The sequence below is a fragment of the Rhineura floridana genome, chromosome 7, assembly GCF_030035675.1.
Source record: "Rhineura floridana isolate rRhiFlo1 chromosome 7, rRhiFlo1.hap2, whole genome shotgun sequence".
NCBI lineage: Eukaryota > Metazoa > Chordata > Lepidosauria > Squamata > Rhineuridae > Rhineura > Rhineura floridana.
The window spans coordinates 47,470,099-47,491,466 of record NC_084486.1 but is presented as its reverse complement, the minus strand read 5'-3'; the positions used below and the strand labels follow the sequence as shown (position 1 = coordinate 47,491,466).

Below are 21,368 nucleotides of genomic sequence, written 5' to 3'. Positions count from 1 at the left end.
AAATACATATAAACCACATACGCCCTTCTCGTCTTGCATTTATTTTATTCTTGTCATATACTATGCTCTGCATAAAAGATGCTACAAGAAAAAGCACAGTGGAAGATTATGTCACCCAGCACATTCACTCTAACACTTTGCTTTGGCAAGACAAGAACAGCCATGGAAATGTATACTACTTGTTTTTTACTGTCCAGAGGCAGCACACACTTCTATTCTAAGCTATAGAAGATGAGCCTTCCTGTACAATCATGAAAGTAGGTTTTGTGTAAACAACTTGAATAATGGGTTTATAAGAATGAGCTTTTTAAGCTGGGAAAACCATGTGTGTTAATACTACATAGTTTTGCTAATATAACAGAACTGCATTATATAGGCATTTGAGACTGGACACCATCCAAAAAAGAAGAAAAAGTAAATAATTTGGTAAAAGTCCTACACTGAATATATATTACTAGGTAGTTAAAATTCATTACTAGGAAGCAAAAACAGGCTTCTATCCTTGTGCAAGTGAGATAAACCTAAAATTGTAGCATGCAAGTTAAAGGGCATTGCTTCAGTTCCACAAACATAATCTACATATGAAGCCTCATGTCTTATCCCATAAGGATCCTTATGTGCCCTAAGCTTGTGTGCTAGTTACTGCTTCCCCACAGGCACAGCAGTGTTACAATTCTTTGTACAGGGCATGCAGAACTGTAGCTTCAAATGTCCAGAGTAAGACTCACAGCTTTCAATTTATTCTGTGGGAGGGAATTGCCCACCCTGTACTATGGGAAACAACTGTGCATGGAGCAATTATCTTTCAAATAACAGAGGAGGTTGGCCAGGCTGTTTGCCCATCAAGGCCAATGTTGTCCACTCTGACCGTCAGCTGTTCTCCAGCAAGTCTCAGGTACAGCAGTCTTTCCCATCCTTTGCTACCTCAGATCTTTTCAACTGAAGGTATCAGTTGGGACTTTCAGCATGCAGGTCATGTTCTTTACTGCTGAGCTATGATCCCTCCCTATAGTCAACATGCTTTCAAAACGAGAATCCCCAGCACATACTAGGCCAGCCTTTCCCAACTAGTGGGCCACCAGATATTGTTGGACCACAACTCCCATTAGCCTCAGCCAGCATTGCCAATGGTCAGGAAAGATGGGAATTGTGGTCCAACAACATCTGGTGGCCCACTACTTGGGAAAGTCTGTACTAGGCTTATGGGAAGTGAGCAGAAAGCAAAGCTGTTGCCAGGTTTGATTATATTCCCTAGCCAAGTTTTGCTATGGAAAACTCTTATGCCCGCAGTCTTCATGTATGTAATATTTCTCTGGCATGAAAAGCTTGTGATTATTCTCTGTTAATCTTTCATCTTTAATTTGTTCTTGGTACACAATTTTATTCAAAGAGTGATCAAATATGTACAATACTCAGTCAGTGAATTAAGAAGTTAGGAAGTTCTATATAAGATATCTGTAGTTGGTGGTCCTTTCTACAATTATCCAACAACTGCATACCAGCAATGCAATGGTGTAAGCCACAAGAAGGTTACATTATATGCAAGGAACTTTTTAAGGCTCTTTGTTTCATAACTCACAAGTCTGTCTTGGATTTCCATGATTTTTTTCAAGTGGAAAACATTTGCTTCCATTAATCAAGGTTACATTATAAAAATGAATGGCAAAAAATAAAAATAAGATGAACTAAGCATTGGTTCCAAGTCCAAAACATCTGAGACCTCACTGAAACGGATGTAGAAAGTATTTGTATCCAGACCCTAAATTGTTTTTACATGGTCCTTTCTGTACAGTGAAAAGCAAATTTTCTGCCAACGTTCAAGGAAATTACACAAGGTTTATAATTATTAAACTTCTGAGGATTTGAACAAAATATGTTAAAAGTACTATCAAAATAAATAACCTAGCTTGAGGGAATGTATTTTAAGTCAGTTGGAATGAAGCTTTGAAATGTTACATTTATCCTCATGAATCAAATAAAATCTTTAGCTGTTCATTTTGCACAGGAAACCTGAAAATAGTTCAGATATAAGTTGCACATAATCCATTTGTGAAAAATACGGAAGGTTTTATGTTTGAATGCATGTGGGAATTTTTAACAATGCTCAACTTGGCAGAGCACTGATGAAGAAAATAAATTGGTATTTGTTGCTAGCTGGCTGAGAATTTTCCATATCATTAGCTGGACAGACTAGTTTCAAAACTAAGCTTGTTGAAGGGACTGTCGTAGCACTATTGAGGATCTGTCGGATCTTAAAAGGCAATGATTTCATAAACTTAAATAGAGCCATTGTGCATACAACTGACCTGCATTGACAGACTTTTACGTACAGCTTTGGATATTATTTAGAAGTCCTGAAGAGTATGGTTTATGCATCTCTTTCCAAGCTTTTGGATAAAATCTAGATCTGGGTAACATTTGCGTGAAAATTGTGACCCATATCTTCTCCATGGCAAGATACACATATTTGGGATGCGCATCTAGCATAGGCACTTCTCCCAAGGGAAGATGTGGGAGCTATTGCTTCAGTTGTTATCCAGAACTATGGAAATAGATACACAAACCATTCACTATCCCCTCCCCCACATCCTTCCAGGTAATGTCCAAAGTCACTCTAGGGAAACATAGCGCAAAAGGGAATTTGCCTCATTCTAGAAACTAATCTGTACACAGAAATAGGTTCTATAATGTTATTAGATCCACTGCCAGATGTTACCTCTGTGTATGTGTGTGTGCATGTGTAAAAATCCAGATAACTAGTTTCATGATCCCAAAGAAGCTGTAGACTTGTTTTTCTCAAGCAGTAACCTCATATACAGTGAAGCAACTGCTTTGGAAACAGAAGGAAATTAGAAAAGCAATTTTTGATATGGCATGAATGGCAGGGTCAGCTGTTCAAAGGGGAAAAATAATTGGGCAGGTGCAAGCTCTGTGGATCCAAGCTACCGCATCCAAAATACAAATAGAACTCCTGCACCACACCCGCAACATTTAACAGGTGATCAGTATTGATAGTGTCAGTAATTATGGGCTGGAGAAAGCAAGCAATTGCTTCAGTCGAGGCAGTCCCTTTTCTTCCCATCTGCTCCGCTGCATCTGACAGTGCTGATCACATTGTTGGGTACAGGATAAGGGAGCTCTACAAGTTAAAGCAGTGGGTACAGAAGCACTCTGTTCTAATGTTGGCTCCCTAGACTGGAGCTCATGTCTGTTTATACTGTTTCTGAGAAGCATGATTTGGTCTTGGGTAAATGTCACAATGCTCCTCTAGAAGTATGTAACAGCCTATAATATTTTACATTCTATTTCCTTCTTTCACAAGCTAGGATTGCAGTATTTGTTCACCCATACTTTCCTTAAGTGAATTAATTACATCAAAGGATCCTAACGTGAATTCAATTACTTATGGTGTGCAATTTACTCTATATACGTAACTGTGTTTATTAAAAGTTGTATAGATCACTGAACTATATTGTTGTTTTGGCTTCTAACTGTGCAAAAGTAATGGAAGACAGGAAACAATATAACAATATATTATTATCTTTGTAATGATACCCATAAACATAACTTTTTTTTAACAAGGAAGAATGCACATGCGATACCTAAGGCAACCATCAATATTTTTGAAACACCATTGGTTGTTAAGGGGAACCTTCCCCCATCAGGTACAGCTAGTAAGTTTTGGTCAGGTAGCTTTGTCAATCATATTAAATCTGCTTCAATTTCAGATGTCACAACCGGTTTTACAATAGCTTCTAGATTCCAGATAACCATAGAATGTGGTTGAAATGCCATTAACTGGCACATTTTACAACACGTTGATGTGTTATTGAATATGCTAAAATAATATAGAAGTTTAGGCCCAGTGGACCTAATCCAGCACACTTAAGAAGACCAATTTCAATCTACCTCTTTCCTGCATTGTTGCCTTTCTTAAAAAAAATCTGACAGTGAAACCTGTAATGGCAACAGTTTCAAAAATACCTAACACTTTTTGGAATACAGTTTACATGACACTTTGTACTTAAAAATATTATGTAATAGACTTTTTAAAAGACAAAATAACCTTACCTGCTGCATGTGTACAGATTTCCTATTTCTCCAGTTTAAAACTCTATGCAAGTCATATATGCTACTGAAAGGCTATGAGACATTATAGCATTTAAGTTCAATACAAACTGATTGGATTTAATTTCTCTGACACAAAATCTAAATGTTCAAATTCTGCAAAGAGACTGCTGCATACTAATGAGTCAGCTATACATGAACCTATGGGGAATGGAACAAGAAAAAGTTAGTGGTATAACAACCACATTTCTAAAACATATATTATATACAAAATATTTTAAAGGTATCTTTAACCTTTTATACAGTACTTCTTTTAAACAACATTTTTCAGTAAAGTAGTTAATGTGAAAAAACCAAACTGCAACACTACATGTGAAAGAGCAGATAGCCATCTCTGCTAATGTAATCAATGTTATGGACCAAGGAAGGTTTCTAACAGGCAAAGCAATTGTTCTAGAGATTCAGACTCTTAACTATACATTTAACGATTTGGCTATGACTCACAAACTCTGATGTCACAAATATTTTATGAATGTTTCAGTAGCAGAATGGCACTTGGATTACTCTAATGGGGGGAAGATAGTTGATCAACTGAAGAAAAAGTCCATTATTTCCATGCTGAAATTCTGGTTTTGTCCCCCCAACAAAATCCAGGCACATCCATTCATTGTGCAATCTGTCGATGGGTAAATATAGTGCAGGATTAATCTCAGTGGGATCTGGCCCTTTGGTCTAACCGAAGTCAATTCTGGGTCGATACTGGAGTACCATGGGATAAGACTAAAACCACAATGAAAACAGAACAAATAAAAACAATGACAGCATGTAGACATGAGTAGTATAATTATTAAAAATGTATCAACATAATTTAGTCATTAACTTGTACTCTAAAGGAACCAAACCAAAAGGCAAGGCTCTGTAAATTAAAATATTAAAAGAGTTAAGCTAGCTCCTCTTATCTGATGTCAGACTGGCTTGGAAATGAGCTGCGTTATTCCCCCTCCCCCACAAAATCAGGCAATGCATTGTTGAATTTCTGAACCAATGTGAATTCAATATTTTCCTGTGTATAGCCTTTCAAAGCAGCTCCTATGCAAATGTTATATCCATTGGTTTTCATAGGGCCTGCTTTGTATCAGTGTACCTGGGAAAACTGCTGCTGGGGACCAAAGCCCAACCCTCTGCAGTTGACTGTCTTGCCCCAGGGTTCCCTGCATAGGGAGATGGTCTTTTACACCTCACCAGCCACTTTCAGGATTACAGCCTCTACTGTCCCCTTATTGAAATAACTGCAGACATCATTCCTGAACTGAGGCTTCTGACCTTCAAGGCTAATTTTTGTCTTGAAGTACTTTCTTACATGGAATTAAAAGGACACCCACTTCCCATTAGACCTGAGTTACAATGGATGTGTCAATGTCATCTTAATAACCATAATGTGTACAGTCGGGAGTGCCTCTTACCTGATAAAAAGAGCCATCCTGTGAGCAGACTTGCGAAGATGAGCAATTCTGACACCGAAACTGCGAAGGAGACAATTTTCTGATCAGATAAGAGGCATCCACAACTGGACATCATATTTTCTTTGTTTCACATTTGAGCATTTAATTATTTTACAATTAAGAGAGGTAATGCATTGCTATCAGAGATTAATAGGAAAATGTGTAACTTCTATTGGATCAATTTTTTTGTAGGAACATGCACCTTTATTCATGTTTTAATCATGAGAATTAGATCTCACTGTACAAGGAAAAAATAACTTCTGCTTACAGAGAGATATGCCTCTATTCTTCCCCCTACCTGGCCTGCAACTTTCCCATTATCTCAAAACTGCCTGCAATAGACTTAGGGATGTTCTTCAAAGATCCTCAACTCTCTTCAGGACATGTAGTACAGGAGGTGCAGATGCAGTGTGTGTGCGTGGAAAATTGGGGACTTTCCCCTTGCATGAAGGAAAGTGCCTGCCATTTAAATTGGGTGCCTTAGGGCAGAAGGGTGGCATAAAAAAGGTTACCCAAGACTATAAAATTTGCAAATAGTCTCTCAGTTGTGAAACATTAAGCATGCAAATAGAAAATATAGAATATTTTCATTATTTTATATTCAATGGTAGCATACAGCACTGCATGAGTGAAATACAAGCTTATGCAATGGATTTTGTCCTTCCTCTCCTTCCCCTTGCATCCCTCTGTGTCTCCCCAAAAAGCTTCTCAACTGGTGCAAGCTTTCTTCATCTGATACTGGGCAATCTTCCTCCGTCCCACCTTATGACACAGCCCATAGCATTCAGTAGGGAGCTGCAAGGAAGAGAGGAAGGGAAAGCTCCATTGCACAAGTTGCACTCTGCTCATGCAATGTTGGATATATTCTCAGGAAGATTAACTCCAACTAACCATTAAAGTAGTATAAGCCATATTTTTAAAATGCTAGTAGTATAAAGCAGTATTGCTATCTAAATTATTGCAAAACAGAATATAAACAGAGAAAATCTATATGTTCAAACTGCCTCTCTGAAATAGAGTTGATGCTGATAACATATTGCAAACAGGAGATAGATGTTTCTTTACAGAAAAGCACAGCCCAGACAAAGTTAAGCACTTTCAATCCCTAATTATTTAAAATGAAGACATGTAAGCACATAGTTCAAGCTCAGGGTGTGGGAGTTCAAACCTTATTCTAGATTAGATAATCAGAAGCACCATTTATTTTATAAACTGTGCAGCTTGTTTTCTATTTTAATTAATTCTGTACTCTGCCCACAAGCATTTTAAGAGGTGGGATAAAAATTAATAAATTATTAACCACACATACATGCACAAAAGTGTAATTTGCAATTTCGCCCCAATGCTAATAATAGGAGAGGAAATAGCTCAATACGTGTAGGAAGATTTAACTAACCTATGCACATGCTTTGCATTATAAAACTATTGCCATGGTGACCTCATAACACATTGTCCTACCAGACCATAACCACCCCCAGTGGGGTTGAGTGTTCTTTCCTGTCCACATTTAGTTTACCACAAAATCTCTGGCTGCCCATTAGTTACCAGGCCAAGTTCAAGGTTCTAGTTTTGGTGTACACAGCCCTACGCAGCTTGGGACCAGGATAGCTAAGAGATCATCTTACCCTTTATATGCCTATCTATCACTGCATTCTGCAGATACCATCTTATCAGGAGGTCCTTTCCAAGTCTGAGAGTTTTTCAAAATTCTTGTGCTTGATCATTTCTCAACCTATCTGGGTCATTGTCCAGAATAATAGGTGGTACCAATGGTATCCATGTCAAGTGTAGAGCTCATCTTTTTGAAGTTGTGCCTTTATAAGGACACTACTACCTCTGGAAGAGCTATCTGCCTACTAGATCTCTTTATAGCAAATGTTCAAGCCCCCTCCCAATTGTCCCAGATCTCTCTCTTTCTGTTTTGAAACTACTAGGCATCAGGAAGCTTTGTTCCCTGTACTTTTCACAGATAGATCCATTCCTAGGCTGCAAGCCACCCTTCTCTCAGGACTCTGGGACTTCATTTTTACATTCCTTTCCAGCAAGAACTGTCTCTTTCAAAGTGGCTTCCTTGTTTATGCTCTGTGCCAGGGCAGCTACTCTGAAATAACCATCACTTATCATGCCCTACTCTGTGGAACTCCCTACTGGTAGAGGTTTGGCAGGAACCATATCTCTCTTCTTTCAGACGTCTTCTGAAAACTATATTGTTTAGACTGGCCTTTACAAAGAACCATTCTTTTTAAACAAACTGTATTTACTGATGTTTAATGTTTTTGATGTTTCTATAGTTGTTTTTACTGATTTTATTTGTATATGTTGTAGTCCGCCTTGATATATTCTTATGAAAGTGCAGATTATAAATACATAAATAAACGGCAGCATAAAAATTTGGAAATCATGGAGCTAAGCTATTGGAAGCAAGCAGTACATTTTAGAACATTTATGATTGAAGCCCCTGTTGAGGCTTCTAAATATAAATCTAGAATCATATATAGCACATAAGTACAAATACACAAAAGTAGCTAAATAAAGCAAGTTAATCTTATTCTATTTACGTTTTCGCCTCGTAGTCTCCATCTTGTCATGTAGATGAATTCCATAGTGTGATCCTTCCCCATGATTTCCCCATTGCATAGTACATCCAGCTTAAAAAGAAAAGAAAAAAGAAAGTACAGTAAATCATAGAATAACCTTAAGAATAAAAAGAAAAACAATTTCCCTCAAACTCTTGCGATGTTTTCTAAAACGAAATTATTAGCATATAGGAGGAGGAAGTGATGGGGAACATGGAAGATAACACATTCTCCTCATACAAAATACTGATAATTGTTTAATTGTTATTATTTCTTTTAGGATTTTCAAAGATATTACTTACAGGAAACGGAGAATAAAATAAAATAGAAAAGAAAGCATTTGATGATGATGATGAACAAAATACAAACTAAATGGACATGATCCAAACACTTCCTTTTACGTGCTCACATGTATTTTCAGTTTTATTCCTGACAGGCGACCTAGTATCTATACATATCCCTAAAATTAGACAAACTTAAAAAGTATTTGGAGAAACATCTGCTGAAGGTATTAAATTACAGTGTTTTTAAACCATAAATCACTTGGAAGCTATTTGATCTCAATATCAGATTAGTAAAGAGCTTTTAGCAAGATTAGTAAAATTACATGATTGTGATTTTTTTGTTAAAAAAGTAAGATAAAGGATGTACAATTAAATGTGCATATGCTGCTTTAGGGGGAAAAAAGGACAACTGGTCTGATCATGAGGGAAGGGAAAATATTGATTTAGCATACAACTATTGGAAGCTGCCTTATACCAGGTCAGCCCATTTGCCCATCTATTCCAGTATGATCCACTTAAATTTCCAACAGTTCTCCAGCGTTTCAGGCAAAGACCTTCCATATCACCTGCTATCTGACCTTTTTCTTTATAAAACAACAACAGGAGATGGCATGGGTTTAACCTGGAACCTTCTACATGCAAAACAATGTGCTCTCTCTGAATGACTATTTATGGTCGTAAATACCAGTTTGCTTGTATTTAAGATGATAGAACCTGCTTTATTCCTATGTCTGCTTCGACCAATTATAGCTAAAGTCAGGACTATTTATGTCTCATTGTCTGAGTGAGACAATGGGCTTGTCTACACCAAAGTTTACTGTTTGTTTGCAGCTGTGATCCCATTTAATTTGCATAATCTATATGATGTTACCCTCAAACACCACCAATCTTGATGTGTTTCCCCTGTACATTTGGGTTTACCTGATAGGGGAATAATCCAGTAAATTGGAGGAAATCAGGCTACAAACCACTCCATTCAGGGTCGCAGACAATTCGTTTTGCTGTTTTGGGGTGGGTGGATCAATCATCACTTTCTGCTCTTTTCCTTTCCATACCCACTACTTCCTCACTGCTTTCATTTTGCTTGTAACTATTTCCAGTATATATATTTTTCTTGTGATCCCTCAGATTTGCACAAAACCAAAAAAACTGCACAAGCAAATGACATAAAAAATGTCTACACCATATACTACATACCAATCTGAAAAGTGTGTGTTGAGAATTTACAATTGCTTTCATTTCTTTTCCCATCTTATTTCACCTTATTTCCCACCCACTCCCGAACAGTGGAGGATAGTCATCTCTCTCTCTCTCTGTAATTGCAAATACTGCCACTCTGCTGAAGATGGCGCCCTAAATTGAGCTTTTAGGAGGGAAAAAGGCAAGAAGTCCCCATCAGCTGATCCAAGGTAGAGAGCTCCCAGCCACCCAACTCTTCCACAAAACCGTATTTCCCCAATTTTAATAGAAGGGTTACACCATAAAATAAATTTCTCATGTGAGTAAGGGTCAAATGAGTACTTCACAGCCAACTGACTCTAAACTTCTCTAACTGACACAACTGATGGTGGAGAGTGACCCCCCTCAAATATGTTTGAACCCAGTGCACTCCAGCCAAACAACGGAGACATAAAAAGACTCCAATTTTAACAGAGGGCTTACACCATTAAGTAAGTTTCTCATGTGAGTAAGGGTCAACTAATAGTGGAGAGTGACCCCCTCAAATATGTTTTCAACCTGGTGCACTCCAGCCAAACAATGGAGACACATAAAAAGACCCCAAAGAAGCCCATGGCATAGAATGAATAGGCACAGGATTCTGCCAGCACAAAGCACTCACCAAAAGATAAGCCTTGTGGTAGGCCTCTAGATCAGGGAGTGCAAAGCCCCCTTCCTCAGTCGGCAGTTGCCTCTTCTTGAGGGAGAGACATGAAGGAGAGGTGCCTCCCCCCCACAAATTTACAGAATAAAGAATTAATTTGTGTAAAGTAGCAATGAGGAACAAAAATGGAATGCCTCTCAAGTCATAGGTCAACCTAGACAGGACATTCATTTTTATTACATTCACCTTGCCCTACAGATTCAGGGGCAAATGTGCCCACAGGACCAAATCAGATTGTATTTTCTTAATAATTTGGATAAAGTTGCAAGTAACCATAGAACTAATGTCTTTTGGAATCAAAATTCCCAAGTAAGTCAATTCAGTCGGGCACAATTGAAAGTTCCAGGCTCTGTAAAAGCCTAGGGGCAAAAGATCATCCAGGAGCATGAGTTCTGATTTAGCCCAGCAGATACTAGATCCAGAGAGGTGCCTCAAGTTTTTAATGAGAGCCATTAAAGAAGGAATGGACCTATCCAGGTTTGTGACAAAAAGTATCATGTTATCAACATGCAAAACCACTTTACGTTCCTCATCTGCCACCCAAAAATCACTGATATCAAAACATTTACGAATGGCACAAGTCAAAGGTTATAAACATACATCAAAAAGTAATGGTGCAAGAGGTGACCCCTGCCATGTTCCCCACCCCAACAAGAACAGAGGAGAATGCGTCCCTTTAGTAAACACTTTTGACTGAGGCCTCAAGTAGAGCAGCTTCACCCAGTTGGAGAACTCCTGAGGAACTCCAAAAGCTTCAAGGATTCAGAATAGGAAGGGCCAAAGGATCTTACCGAAGGCTTTCTCTGCATCAAGGAAGATTGTTATGTTTATTCAGACTACAAGACTGACTACCAACCTGAGGTTGTCCGCCCCCTGACAATCACGCACAAATCCCACCTGGACTGGGTGAATAAATTAGAAATCACTCCCTCCAACCTGTCCAGCAAAACTGCAGTCAAAATGTTTGTGTCTACATTTATCAGAGAAATTGGTCAATAGCTAGTGCACAAATAGGAGTCACCAGGTTTAGGGAGGACAGAAATATACGCCTCATATTGCTGAGACACTTCATAAACAGAAAGTAATTTTCGGGCCCAAAAATCAATTCAGCAGGAAAACCATCTGGACCTGCAGCCTTGCCATTATACATGTTTTTAATGGCTTTCTGCACCTCTCTTACCTTCAAATTTTCCCCAAGATAGGCAACGTGATCAGTGTCTAGCCGTGGCAATCCCAGACAACACAAAAAAGAGATCACATCTGCATCCTGGGCAATATCTTGCTGCTGGTATAGCTCTGAACAGAACTTATAAAATTGAGCACTGATGTCCCTTGAGGTTCGGCCGGTACTTAATTAACAAATCAGAAGGTGGGAACAAACATAAAAGGGAGCATCTACTAGAATGAATGGAAAAGACCAAAGTTGCTCCTCATACACAAATTCAAATATGTGTGAGTGTGGACTACTCCAGTCTAATCTGAATGGGGGGGAAAGTGGATTAGCAGCTAAATGCTCACATGTGGACAAGCCTAATATTTCCCGTTTCATTTTTATTATAATATATCCCATCTTCCATAGCACAGTGTTAGGAACTACACTTTTCAAATGCCACTTTTACTGAGGAAATATTTGTGCAATTAATAACATTTTTCACTGGGGTCAAATTAATCCTGATTTCTCACTCAGTAGCAATCTTAAGTAATATAGAGGGTTTGCCCTGGATTTTGACACTAAAACTGCAATCCTATGCACACTTACATTGAAACAAGTCTTACTGAACTCACTATGACCAAATTCTTAGCAACCGTGGAAAGAATTGGATATTAATATCACACTGCATATTGGACATTAAAAGTCAAAAATATTTATGTATCTGGAGTATAACACTTTATGTTCATTTAACTTAAACAAGAGAAAGAGTCTAACACCTTTGGGGTGTTATCCATCATACCTCATAAGAACTTGGAAGCTTTAATTTTAAACTTAGAAACTTCTTGATAGTTCCTACAGTGACTCGCGTAGAACACCGGATGAATTTCTTCATCAGTCCCTAAAGGAAAGGAGACAAAAACTGTAGGTTTAAATCTTAGTTGGATGGGTTCCAAAAGCTCCCAGTGAAAAATAGACAAACCTGTTTGATCATTCATAGGAAAAAAGGGGCTACAGCTCAGTGGTAGAGCACATATAACATTTGGAAGCTTTAGGTCAGCTTCGTATGACGAACTTTCAGTGTTTCTGACAATTCTACCAACCCAACTCTAACATTTCTGTTGTAGCTGTGGAGTTGTAGGTCTGCATGCAAGTTAATAGAAAGGTATGCTCACAAGTGAAAGGGAACCTCAATACACAGAACACCTTCCCTCTGAGATACGAAGAATATCTGCTTCATATTGTGGCATCCACTTTTAACTTTTCGACACCAGCTGAAGATCTGGTTACTCGCCCAAGCTCTTGATGGACTTTGTGTCAGTGCTAGTGTTTATTTTAGTGGACTGGTAGAATTATCTGCTTTATTTTTAGTGCTTGTATGATGTATCCAGATTTATTTTAATGTGCAATTTGCTCTGGAATTGCATTTGCAATGAAGACCAGATAATAAATGTTTTAAATAAATAAAACACATCTGAGGGCCAAACTATACATTTGCCTATGTTTTAAATTGTCACACAGCTGTAAAGTGGCATGCTGATTTCAAGAGGAGAAGTGGCAGTTGGGAACAGGTGCTGAATCCTTCCCCTGATGTTTGTCTTCCAACAAGACTTAGAGATTGAACGTGAGCCCAGATGTGGAAAAAACAGCCTGGCTATAGGGGTTGCAAGGGAAAAGTGGGGCAAGGATTCAGCTTTCCTATAGTTCTGGAAGAGATATACTTATAGGATATGATTATTTTGAACTGCTAACATACCTAAGCTGTTTATAGCATCCAGCTAAAAAAAGGCATTTACTGCTCTAGGTATTTAAAGAGCATAAATGCTATCAGAACTCACTTTTACTACATTATCCCCAGACTGCCCATTGTTACGTAAGCAATCCAGACAAATAGCAATCTGTGGATCACTCCTGTGATAGTCTTTCTCTTCTCGATTTTCATCTCCATCTTCATCATCTCTGGGATTTTCAGATTTTGGATTTTCTTCTGCATAAAACAAAAAGTATATGTATCATTTACACATATATTACTTCCACATGTATGCCATTATTCAAACTAATGGACTAAGACTGCAATCCAGGGTATGCTTACTTGAAGTAAGTTCCACTGCAACCCGTGAGGTACTGCTGGGCAATATCTGCTTCATGTTGTGGCAGCTGTGCATGGAGTTATGAATATGACTATTCTATCCTCCCTGATGTTCAAAGTCGTCAGACTGCTGTGGGAGTTTATTTGGAGCTTTGGAGTGAGGTGTCATTAATTTGCTGATGACAACCAGCTCTATTTCTCCTTTTCAAATTATTCAGGTAAAGCAGAGGAAGTTATTGAGATCAGTAATGGACTGGAGGGGGGCTAACATACTGAACCTCAATATAGGTACGATGGAGGTACTGTTGATGGATGGTTCATTTGTTCAGGAAAGTGGTGTGTATCCTGTTCTTAAAAGGATTTCATTCCCCTTTAACAGGTTTGTGAACAAGAATGAAAATAAAAAGGGTATGCCTGTGTATATAAACATGCATACTGGTCTCAACTCAGAGAATGTCACTGGCAAGGTGTCCTCAAACTAGTAGCAGCTGAGTACAAGAAAGGAAACTAAAGAACAGGACAAACTATCAAGTGTATCATGTTTACAATTCTTGAAAGGCCAGCCCAATCCTATGTTAACATGGCCTTCAAAAGTACTTCTGGAATGGTTTCTGCAGTGTACAATGCCTTGCAAAAGTAATCGGATCCCTGACCAATGCTCTCATATTACTGAATTGCAAATGGTACATTGTAATTTCGTTCTGTGTGATATTTTATTTTGAAACACTGAAACTCAAAATCAATTATTGTAAGGTGATATTGGTTTTATGTTGGGAAATGTTTGTAAGAAACGTAAAAAACTGAAACATGTTGCTTGCATAAGAATTCAACCCTTGTGCTGTGGACACTCCCAGTTTACACAGATGAAAGAAATTGCCCTATAGAGGACACAGTTACCTTACCATTGGCCTCCACCTGTGAACCATTGATGTCACACTGTCAGGATAAAAACCCCACTGTTGAAAGATCATTGGTCAGGCTGTGGATCTGAAGGAAAATGAAGACCAAAGAGCATTCTACAGAAGTGAGAGATAATGTAATACAAATGCATAGATTAGGAAAAGGGTACAAAATAATATCCAAGTGTTTGGATATCTCAGCGAGCACAGCTGGATCAATAATCAGGAAGTGGAAGCTGCACCACACTATGCAAGCATTGCCAAGAAAAGGCCGGCCCTCACAACTCAGAGCTCAAACAAGAAGACTTGTGAGAGAAGCCACAGAGAGGCCAACACTCACTTTGAAGGAGCTATAGAGTTCAGTAGCTGGGAGTGGAGTAATGGTCCACCACTCAACCATATCAAGAGCTCTGCATAATACTGGCCTGTGTGGGAGGGTGGCAAGAAAGAAGCCGTTACTCAAAACGTACCATCTGAAAGTACATCTGGAGCTTGCCAGAAAGCATGCGAGTGCCCCAGCTGCGATATGGGAAAAGGTTTTGTGGTCAGATGGGACCAAGATATAGGATTTTGGCCAAAACTCAAAGCACTATGTGTGGCGCAAACCTAACACTGCCCATGCCTCAGAACACACCATCCCTACAGTGAAGTATGGTGGTGGCAGTATCATGCTGTGGGGATGCTTCTCATTAGCAGGGACTGGGAATCTTGTTAAAATCGAAGGAAGAATGTACAGAGCAAAATACAGGAAAATACTGCAAGAGAACCTGCTTCAGTCCACTAAAAAACTGAAGCTTGGGAGGAAGTGCACTTTTCAGTAGGACCATGATCCCAAGCACAAGGCCAAAGCAACACTGGAGTGGCTCAAGAACAAAAAGCCTTACACGGTGTGGGACCACAGTACCTTGTGGAACGCCTCTCCTGCTATGAACCTACCCATTCACTTCGTTCAGTATCCAAGGCCCTCCTCCGGGTACCAACTCACCAGGATGCCCGGAGGATTGTTATTAGATCTAGGGCCTTTTCTGTGGTGGCCCCCGAACTATGGAACAGCCTACCTGAGGAGATACGCCTGGCGCCTACGGTACTTTCTTTTAGGCGCCAGGTTAAGACCTGGCTATACTCCCAGGCATTTTAATGTTATTATAATGTTCAATTTTATGTCAATATGTTCCATCTAATGTTTTTGTTTAATTTGCTGTTCTTTGTCACTGATTTTATTGTATATTGTATTTTAATCCTGTTTTGTTCACCGCCCAGAGAGCTACTCGCTATGGGCGGTTTAAAAATGAAACAAATAAAACAAATAAATAAATAAATAAAAGGTGAATGTCCTACAGTGGCCCAGTCAAAGTCCTGATCTCAATCTCATTGAGAATCTGTGGCGCTCTTTGAAAATTGCAGTCCACAAGCGATGTCCAACGAACCTGAATGACCTGAATCTGCCAAGAGGAATGGGCAGAATCCCTCCGACATTGTATGCAAAGCTGGTACATACCTACCCCAAAAGACTTAAAACTGTTATTGCAGCGAAAGGTGGCTCTACCAAATAATAATGTGTGGGGATTGAATACTTATGCAAGCAACATGTTTCAGTTTTTTTATGTTTCTTACAAACACTTCCCAACATAAAACCAATGTCACCTTACAATAATTGATTTTGAATTTCAGTGTTTCAAAATAAAACATCATACAGGACGAAATTACAATGTGCCTGTAATTCAGTAATATGAGAGCATTGGTCTGGGGTCTGATTACTTTTACATAGGCACTGTATATGTGAAAAACATTAGAACTGACAATCCACAAGCATTTTTCAAAGATTTGCTGAACTTGTGGGCAGAATACTACATTCTTGCCTACTTCTGTTCATAGGATAGTCCTACAGAAATCCATGTAGTTTATAGATTTTGACCAAAAAAGCTCCAAAACCTTTTTATAATATGTATGTGAAACATTTCTAATGCACAAGAATGTTCCTAAAAAGTATAACTGGACAAAAACTTTAGAAATAGTATATATTCTCTGCATGTACACTGAACAACTCTAGAAGCTCACCATCTTACCATGTGATGTACACAATTCAAATATCTAAGTATTAATAAGATATATAACAAACAGCTACAAGGGATAACTCCAGTATTTATCAACAAATGCAAGTGAAAAACAACTGCTGGAGATGCAGATAGTTTTGACATTCATGTAGCTTTTGACATTTTAAATGAAAACACACTGGACCCTATCAAAATGTTACTTTAAAAAAAATCAAAATGTTACTTTATATAAAAAAATGTAATTACCGTCTCCATTTTCATGAGGTTTATTTTTCTTCCAGAATTCAGCCTCATGGTGCAGTTCCTCTAGTTTGCAACAAAAAGGAACATGGTATTTCAGTTCAATAATGCTGAAATAGCAACAGGATTGAAGAGAAAAGAAAGCAGCAACCAAATGAAGAAGAAAAACTTACTTTCTCGAAGTCCTGGAACCAACTTAAATATAATTTCCTCTAATGTGTTATCCAGCCTTGTAGAGAGATAGAAAGAGAAGGTAAGTCTTGACTTATTTAAAAAATTGAGTTATTCATTTTTTAAGCTACCTGATAATAAATGTTACAAACAAGCACTGTTGAGCTTTAAAGGGTATCAGTAAAATAAATATTTCAGAATACTGTTTTTGGCATCAGTGATTTAAACCACAATTTCCCAAAACGATGTGTTGTGTTAACTATATAAGTACATTTAAAAGTTTTCTGTGAACCCCAAGTATCCATCCAGAGAGGGCATTATCTACTGTGTGTATGACCTTGCCTTCTTCTAATAAGACTCTATGAGTACATCTACCACTAGTTTGGGAATTTACGGAGCCCCAAAGTCATCAATATTCATGGGGGATAAGTGCAAAAGACTGCAGGGGAAAAGACAGGGTACCAATTGTTTGTTTTCATTCTGCAGTCAAGCATCATTTTAAGCACATGGAACCCATAATGAAATCAATCACAAGTTCTCAAATGTAATTTAATTACAGGACTATGACCATGTTCCCTCTATGGGAACTTACCAGACAACATCAAAAAGCAAACAATGACCCTTTAACTACATGGAACTAAGGGCCAAACTACATATACTATTGTGTGTAGTTGCCCGCTCCAGAATATGTTGTTTTACAGACTACTGCAATGGAGGCTTCAGTCTCTCTCTCTCTGAAGATCTGCATAGGAGATACTGAGATTTTTTTACTTTCCCCTCTGAAGATTATTCTATTGAAAATTGCCACACCCAGATGTTTCCCCGCTCTCATCCTTTTTTCCCCATGGCCAACTTGAAACTTGCTGAGGGCCTTGGTGGAACACTTAATTTTTCTGCCTATTGTAGCAACTGTAATGAGCTTTGCCTGATGCTGTATGACTTTTAATTGTATTTTAGAGACATTCTGTGAACCACCTGAATGAAGCTTGTAGACCACTGGTGGTCCACAGACCACAGTTTGGGAACCCCTGATTCAAAGGAATCAGATTGCTAAACTCTTCTGGAGAAGAGCAACCCACAAAAATCTACTGACTGTCCTGTCAGTTTACTAGTGCTAATAGACCAGTTTTGTCCGAAGGTACTGCTGAAACACAGAGAATATACTGGGGACAAGTTGCTTCAGCTGCCATTGATTTTTTATAAAAATAGCATCCATGCTCAGTTGATAATATTATATATAAATATGTTTAGATCTAAGCTGAACAGAGATCTCGGCTTTTGTTACAATTTTTGATACAAGCATGCTAGAATAAGATTCATAGTAAATATTTACTTAAGTTACTATGTCCATAGTTATGTAGTTGAATCTCCTACATATTAGCTGCTTGTGTCTTCTCCTTCTGTGTCCTCAAATCTCCAAGCACATTTTTCTTTTTCTTTTGTTTAAAGGGCCATCTGTGTGTTCCAGTCAGTTTTATAAAGAAAATGAACGGATTGTGGAAGTCAGACTAAGCACAATTTTAGCATTATATAAAAGAGACGTTTGGAGCAGAGGAGTTAACAGGCAGCAGGTAATGGGAAAGGTATGGTTACATATCATATTATAGGACTGCATCTTGGTGTAGTTGCAGGGCACTGGGAGAGGGTAGGCAAGTGAAGGAATGTCTTTCCTAGTTAGAGGGCTGGGTGTGGTGACATTTAAAACCTGTGGGAAGAGTAACTTGTGAATGGTGGCAATGCACATTGACTGCAGTGGGAGATGTAATAATTTAAAGCACTTTAAAATACATATGTGATTTCAGCTTTAGTTACAAATGACTTTAGCAGGACTGGGCCAACAACATCTTAAGATCACTATTTTAAATTCTATGAATTTATCTAAAATTCCAATAATCCCATCAATATAACAATCTACAAATGGCTAATAAATTTACATTCTAATACTCTCTATATTTCTCCCACCCCTTTCCATTAGGCACTTACTGTGGCTTAAGAAGACATTTATACAACAGATTATATGGTGATTGAAATAATTCATGAAGTGCTTTGGGGAGGGGCTGTAGTTCAATGGTACAGCATCTGCTTTGCATGAAGAAAGTCTCAGGTTCCATCCTTGGCAGCTCTAGGTACGGCTAGGAGAGACTTCTGTCTGAAACCTTGGGGAGTTGCTGCCAGTAAGTGTAGACAATACTGAGCTAGATGGACCAATAATCTGACTCAATATAAGGCAGCTTCTGTGTTCCTGTAGGTTGCCATTCATGATATAATTTGTATTTGATATCATCTCACCGTAACATTTCTAATGGATTGGTCTCATGAACTTGATTGCCACATCTGGGACAGTCATTGCTGTCTTCAAAGTGCTGCACAATACAACTCTTACAAACTGCAAAACCAAGTAAAAATGGGTATTAGGCAAACATGTAAATTAAGAGGAATGATTGCTAAATGATATCATTTAAAAGAGCATGCCTAATGACCCCCGACCCATCACAAACACATCCCAGCACCTCCTGTACCGATACAATGTTAGGATTTTCTTTCCAGTGCACCAGCATCCTATAAAATCTGCTGACTTCTTTTTACTGTTTTATATGTGCCAAACTGTTCTCAAAAGAAGAGCAACTCCGAGTTCCGAGAGGTCACAGGGCGAGGAAGGGCAGCTAGCTTGCAGCGGCATCTCGCTAGTGGTCCTGGGCCACTTGACCTTGGTGCTGGGGGCCATTGTCCATGGCTCCCTCTTGTGCCACGTGGCCCGGCCCGTGGACACCATCACCTCGGAGCACGCTGTGGCTAATGTCATTGCGGTGGCTTCTGGGCTCTTGAGCATTGCTGCCGGTGTCCTGGCGATCCTGGTGTCCCAGAGCTTCTCCCACTGTTACCTGCCTTGGATCCTGGTTGTGATCGCCCTGGCAAATGTCCTGATCTCAGGAGCCTGCTGCGTGGGGCTCGCACTTGCCATCTCCCTCACTGTTGTCAACGGTGGCAGTCATCTCTTTACTGGTTGCAACAGTTCTGCCCTTCCAGCTGATGCCCGCACTGTGATAACAAACGAGTGCCCTTTTGACACTATCCACATCTATGACACAGCACTGGTCCTCTGACTTCCTTCCTTGTTGATGGCAGCAGTGGAAGCCGGTTTGTCTGCCTGATGTTGCACAGCCTCCCTCTCTCTCTGCGGAATTGGCCCCTCTTCAGCCTCCTACAAAGTAGCCCTGCTTCAGGCAGCTGCCCCACAGGAGGTGGCTGCAGAGGAAGGCTCTAAAGAGGAGCCTCACCACCAGTCTCTGGTTGAAATGGACGAGGGTGGAGGGAAGAGAGCTACCCACTTTTGCTGCTAGACTGTCCTTCATGTTCTTGAACGGACAGATGGGCTTGTGTTCAAGGTGCAGAGCTAGCCAGGCAGGAATCTCCCCCCAATTGTTTTTTTTAAAAAAGTGTTTTTAAATTTGTGTATTTGTTTTTGATATTTTTAATTGTTGTAAACCGCCCAGTGAGCTTCGGCTATGGGGCGGTATACAAATGTAATTGTCATTCATTCATTCATTGGCGATCACTCGTGGCTGAGTAAGATTGTCTTCCAAGGTCTTTGCTTGGAAGACACCTGTGTGTGAATTTGTTTTATGTGGGGAGATTGGCGCACGACGATCAACACACAATGTGGAGAAGCCAGTTTGCAAGAGAGCTCTGTATGCACATCACAGCATGCATGGAGATTCAGATACGATGCAGAGCTCTTTTCAAAATCACTCCCTGCTGGGAGTAAGTGTGGGATAGAAATCAAATAAATAAATAAATAAATAAATTTGAAGTCAGGATAGTGAACCTGTGATCCTCCAGACATTGTTGGACTACAACTCCTATTATTCCTGATTCTTGGCCACGGTGGCTAGACCTGATGAAAGTTGGAGTCCTAACAACATCTTGCGGGCCTGAGATCTCACAACCCTGATTTAAAGTGACACTGATTATTATCAAATCAATTTAGGGAAGATACAAAACATAGCTTCTGGATTCAGGAAAGGCACAGGTTTATGCAGCAAGTGCATCTGCATTCTTTATTTCTTTATCTAAACATTTTAATTCTGTATTTTCTGTTCCATCAAGATAGCCAACACCAGTATCAAGAAAAAATACAATATCTGAACTTCTTTGTCCCTGCAATGGATACCATAAACTGTTAAGGACAGAGGTAAGTCTCCAAATACTTGCAGTAGACATGTACAGGGGAGCTGCCATTGGCTTTAACGTCCAGGTACAGGTCTACTATGGCCCAGTTTGCACATCATGCTTAAACCATGGTTTAGTGTGATGTTGACAGGCTGAAATGAGCTTAAGTGAGCTTGTGCACCCCCACTCCTCCCTTGCAGTCAGAAGTAGGCCTTTGGCAATGTTTACTTTCAGCTTCTTGCAATCTCAGTTTATAGTTGTCTACAAACCAGAGATTGTGGTT

At 39.2% G+C, this 21,368-nt stretch overlaps 1 protein-coding gene and 1 pseudogene across 5 annotated transcripts in view; one reads left to right on the top strand and one right to left on the bottom strand.

The window, feature by feature from the left end:
- Positions 1 to 25: 25 nt before the first annotated feature.
- The window catches only part of PCGF5 (polycomb group ring finger 5), a 53,797-nt gene continuing 32,454 nt past the window's right edge, over positions 26 to 21,368 (bottom strand). For 4 of the 5 annotated variants that reach the window (XM_061635467.1, XM_061635466.1, XM_061635465.1 and 1 more), the window contains 8 exons: positions 19,205 to 19,301; positions 16,918 to 16,973; positions 16,751 to 16,810; positions 13,301 to 13,449; positions 12,265 to 12,363; positions 8,129 to 8,218; positions 5,532 to 5,591; positions 26 to 4,848 (listed from right to left, as the gene is read on the bottom strand). In XM_061635467.1, coding sequence (XP_061491451.1) covers positions 4,801 to 4,848; positions 5,532 to 5,591; positions 8,129 to 8,218; positions 12,265 to 12,363; positions 13,301 to 13,449; positions 16,751 to 16,810; positions 16,918 to 16,973; positions 19,205 to 19,301 — 659 coding nt within the window. In that variant the 3' untranslated portion in view covers positions 26 to 4,800. The remainder of the gene's footprint in view (positions 4,849 to 5,531; positions 5,592 to 8,128; positions 8,219 to 12,264; positions 12,364 to 13,300; positions 13,450 to 16,750; positions 16,811 to 16,917; positions 16,974 to 19,204; positions 19,302 to 21,368) is intronic. The other variant, XM_061635470.1, reaches the window with a different exon arrangement.
- On the top strand, positions 19,384 to 20,055 carry LOC133388596 (keratinocyte-associated protein 3-like; annotated as a pseudogene).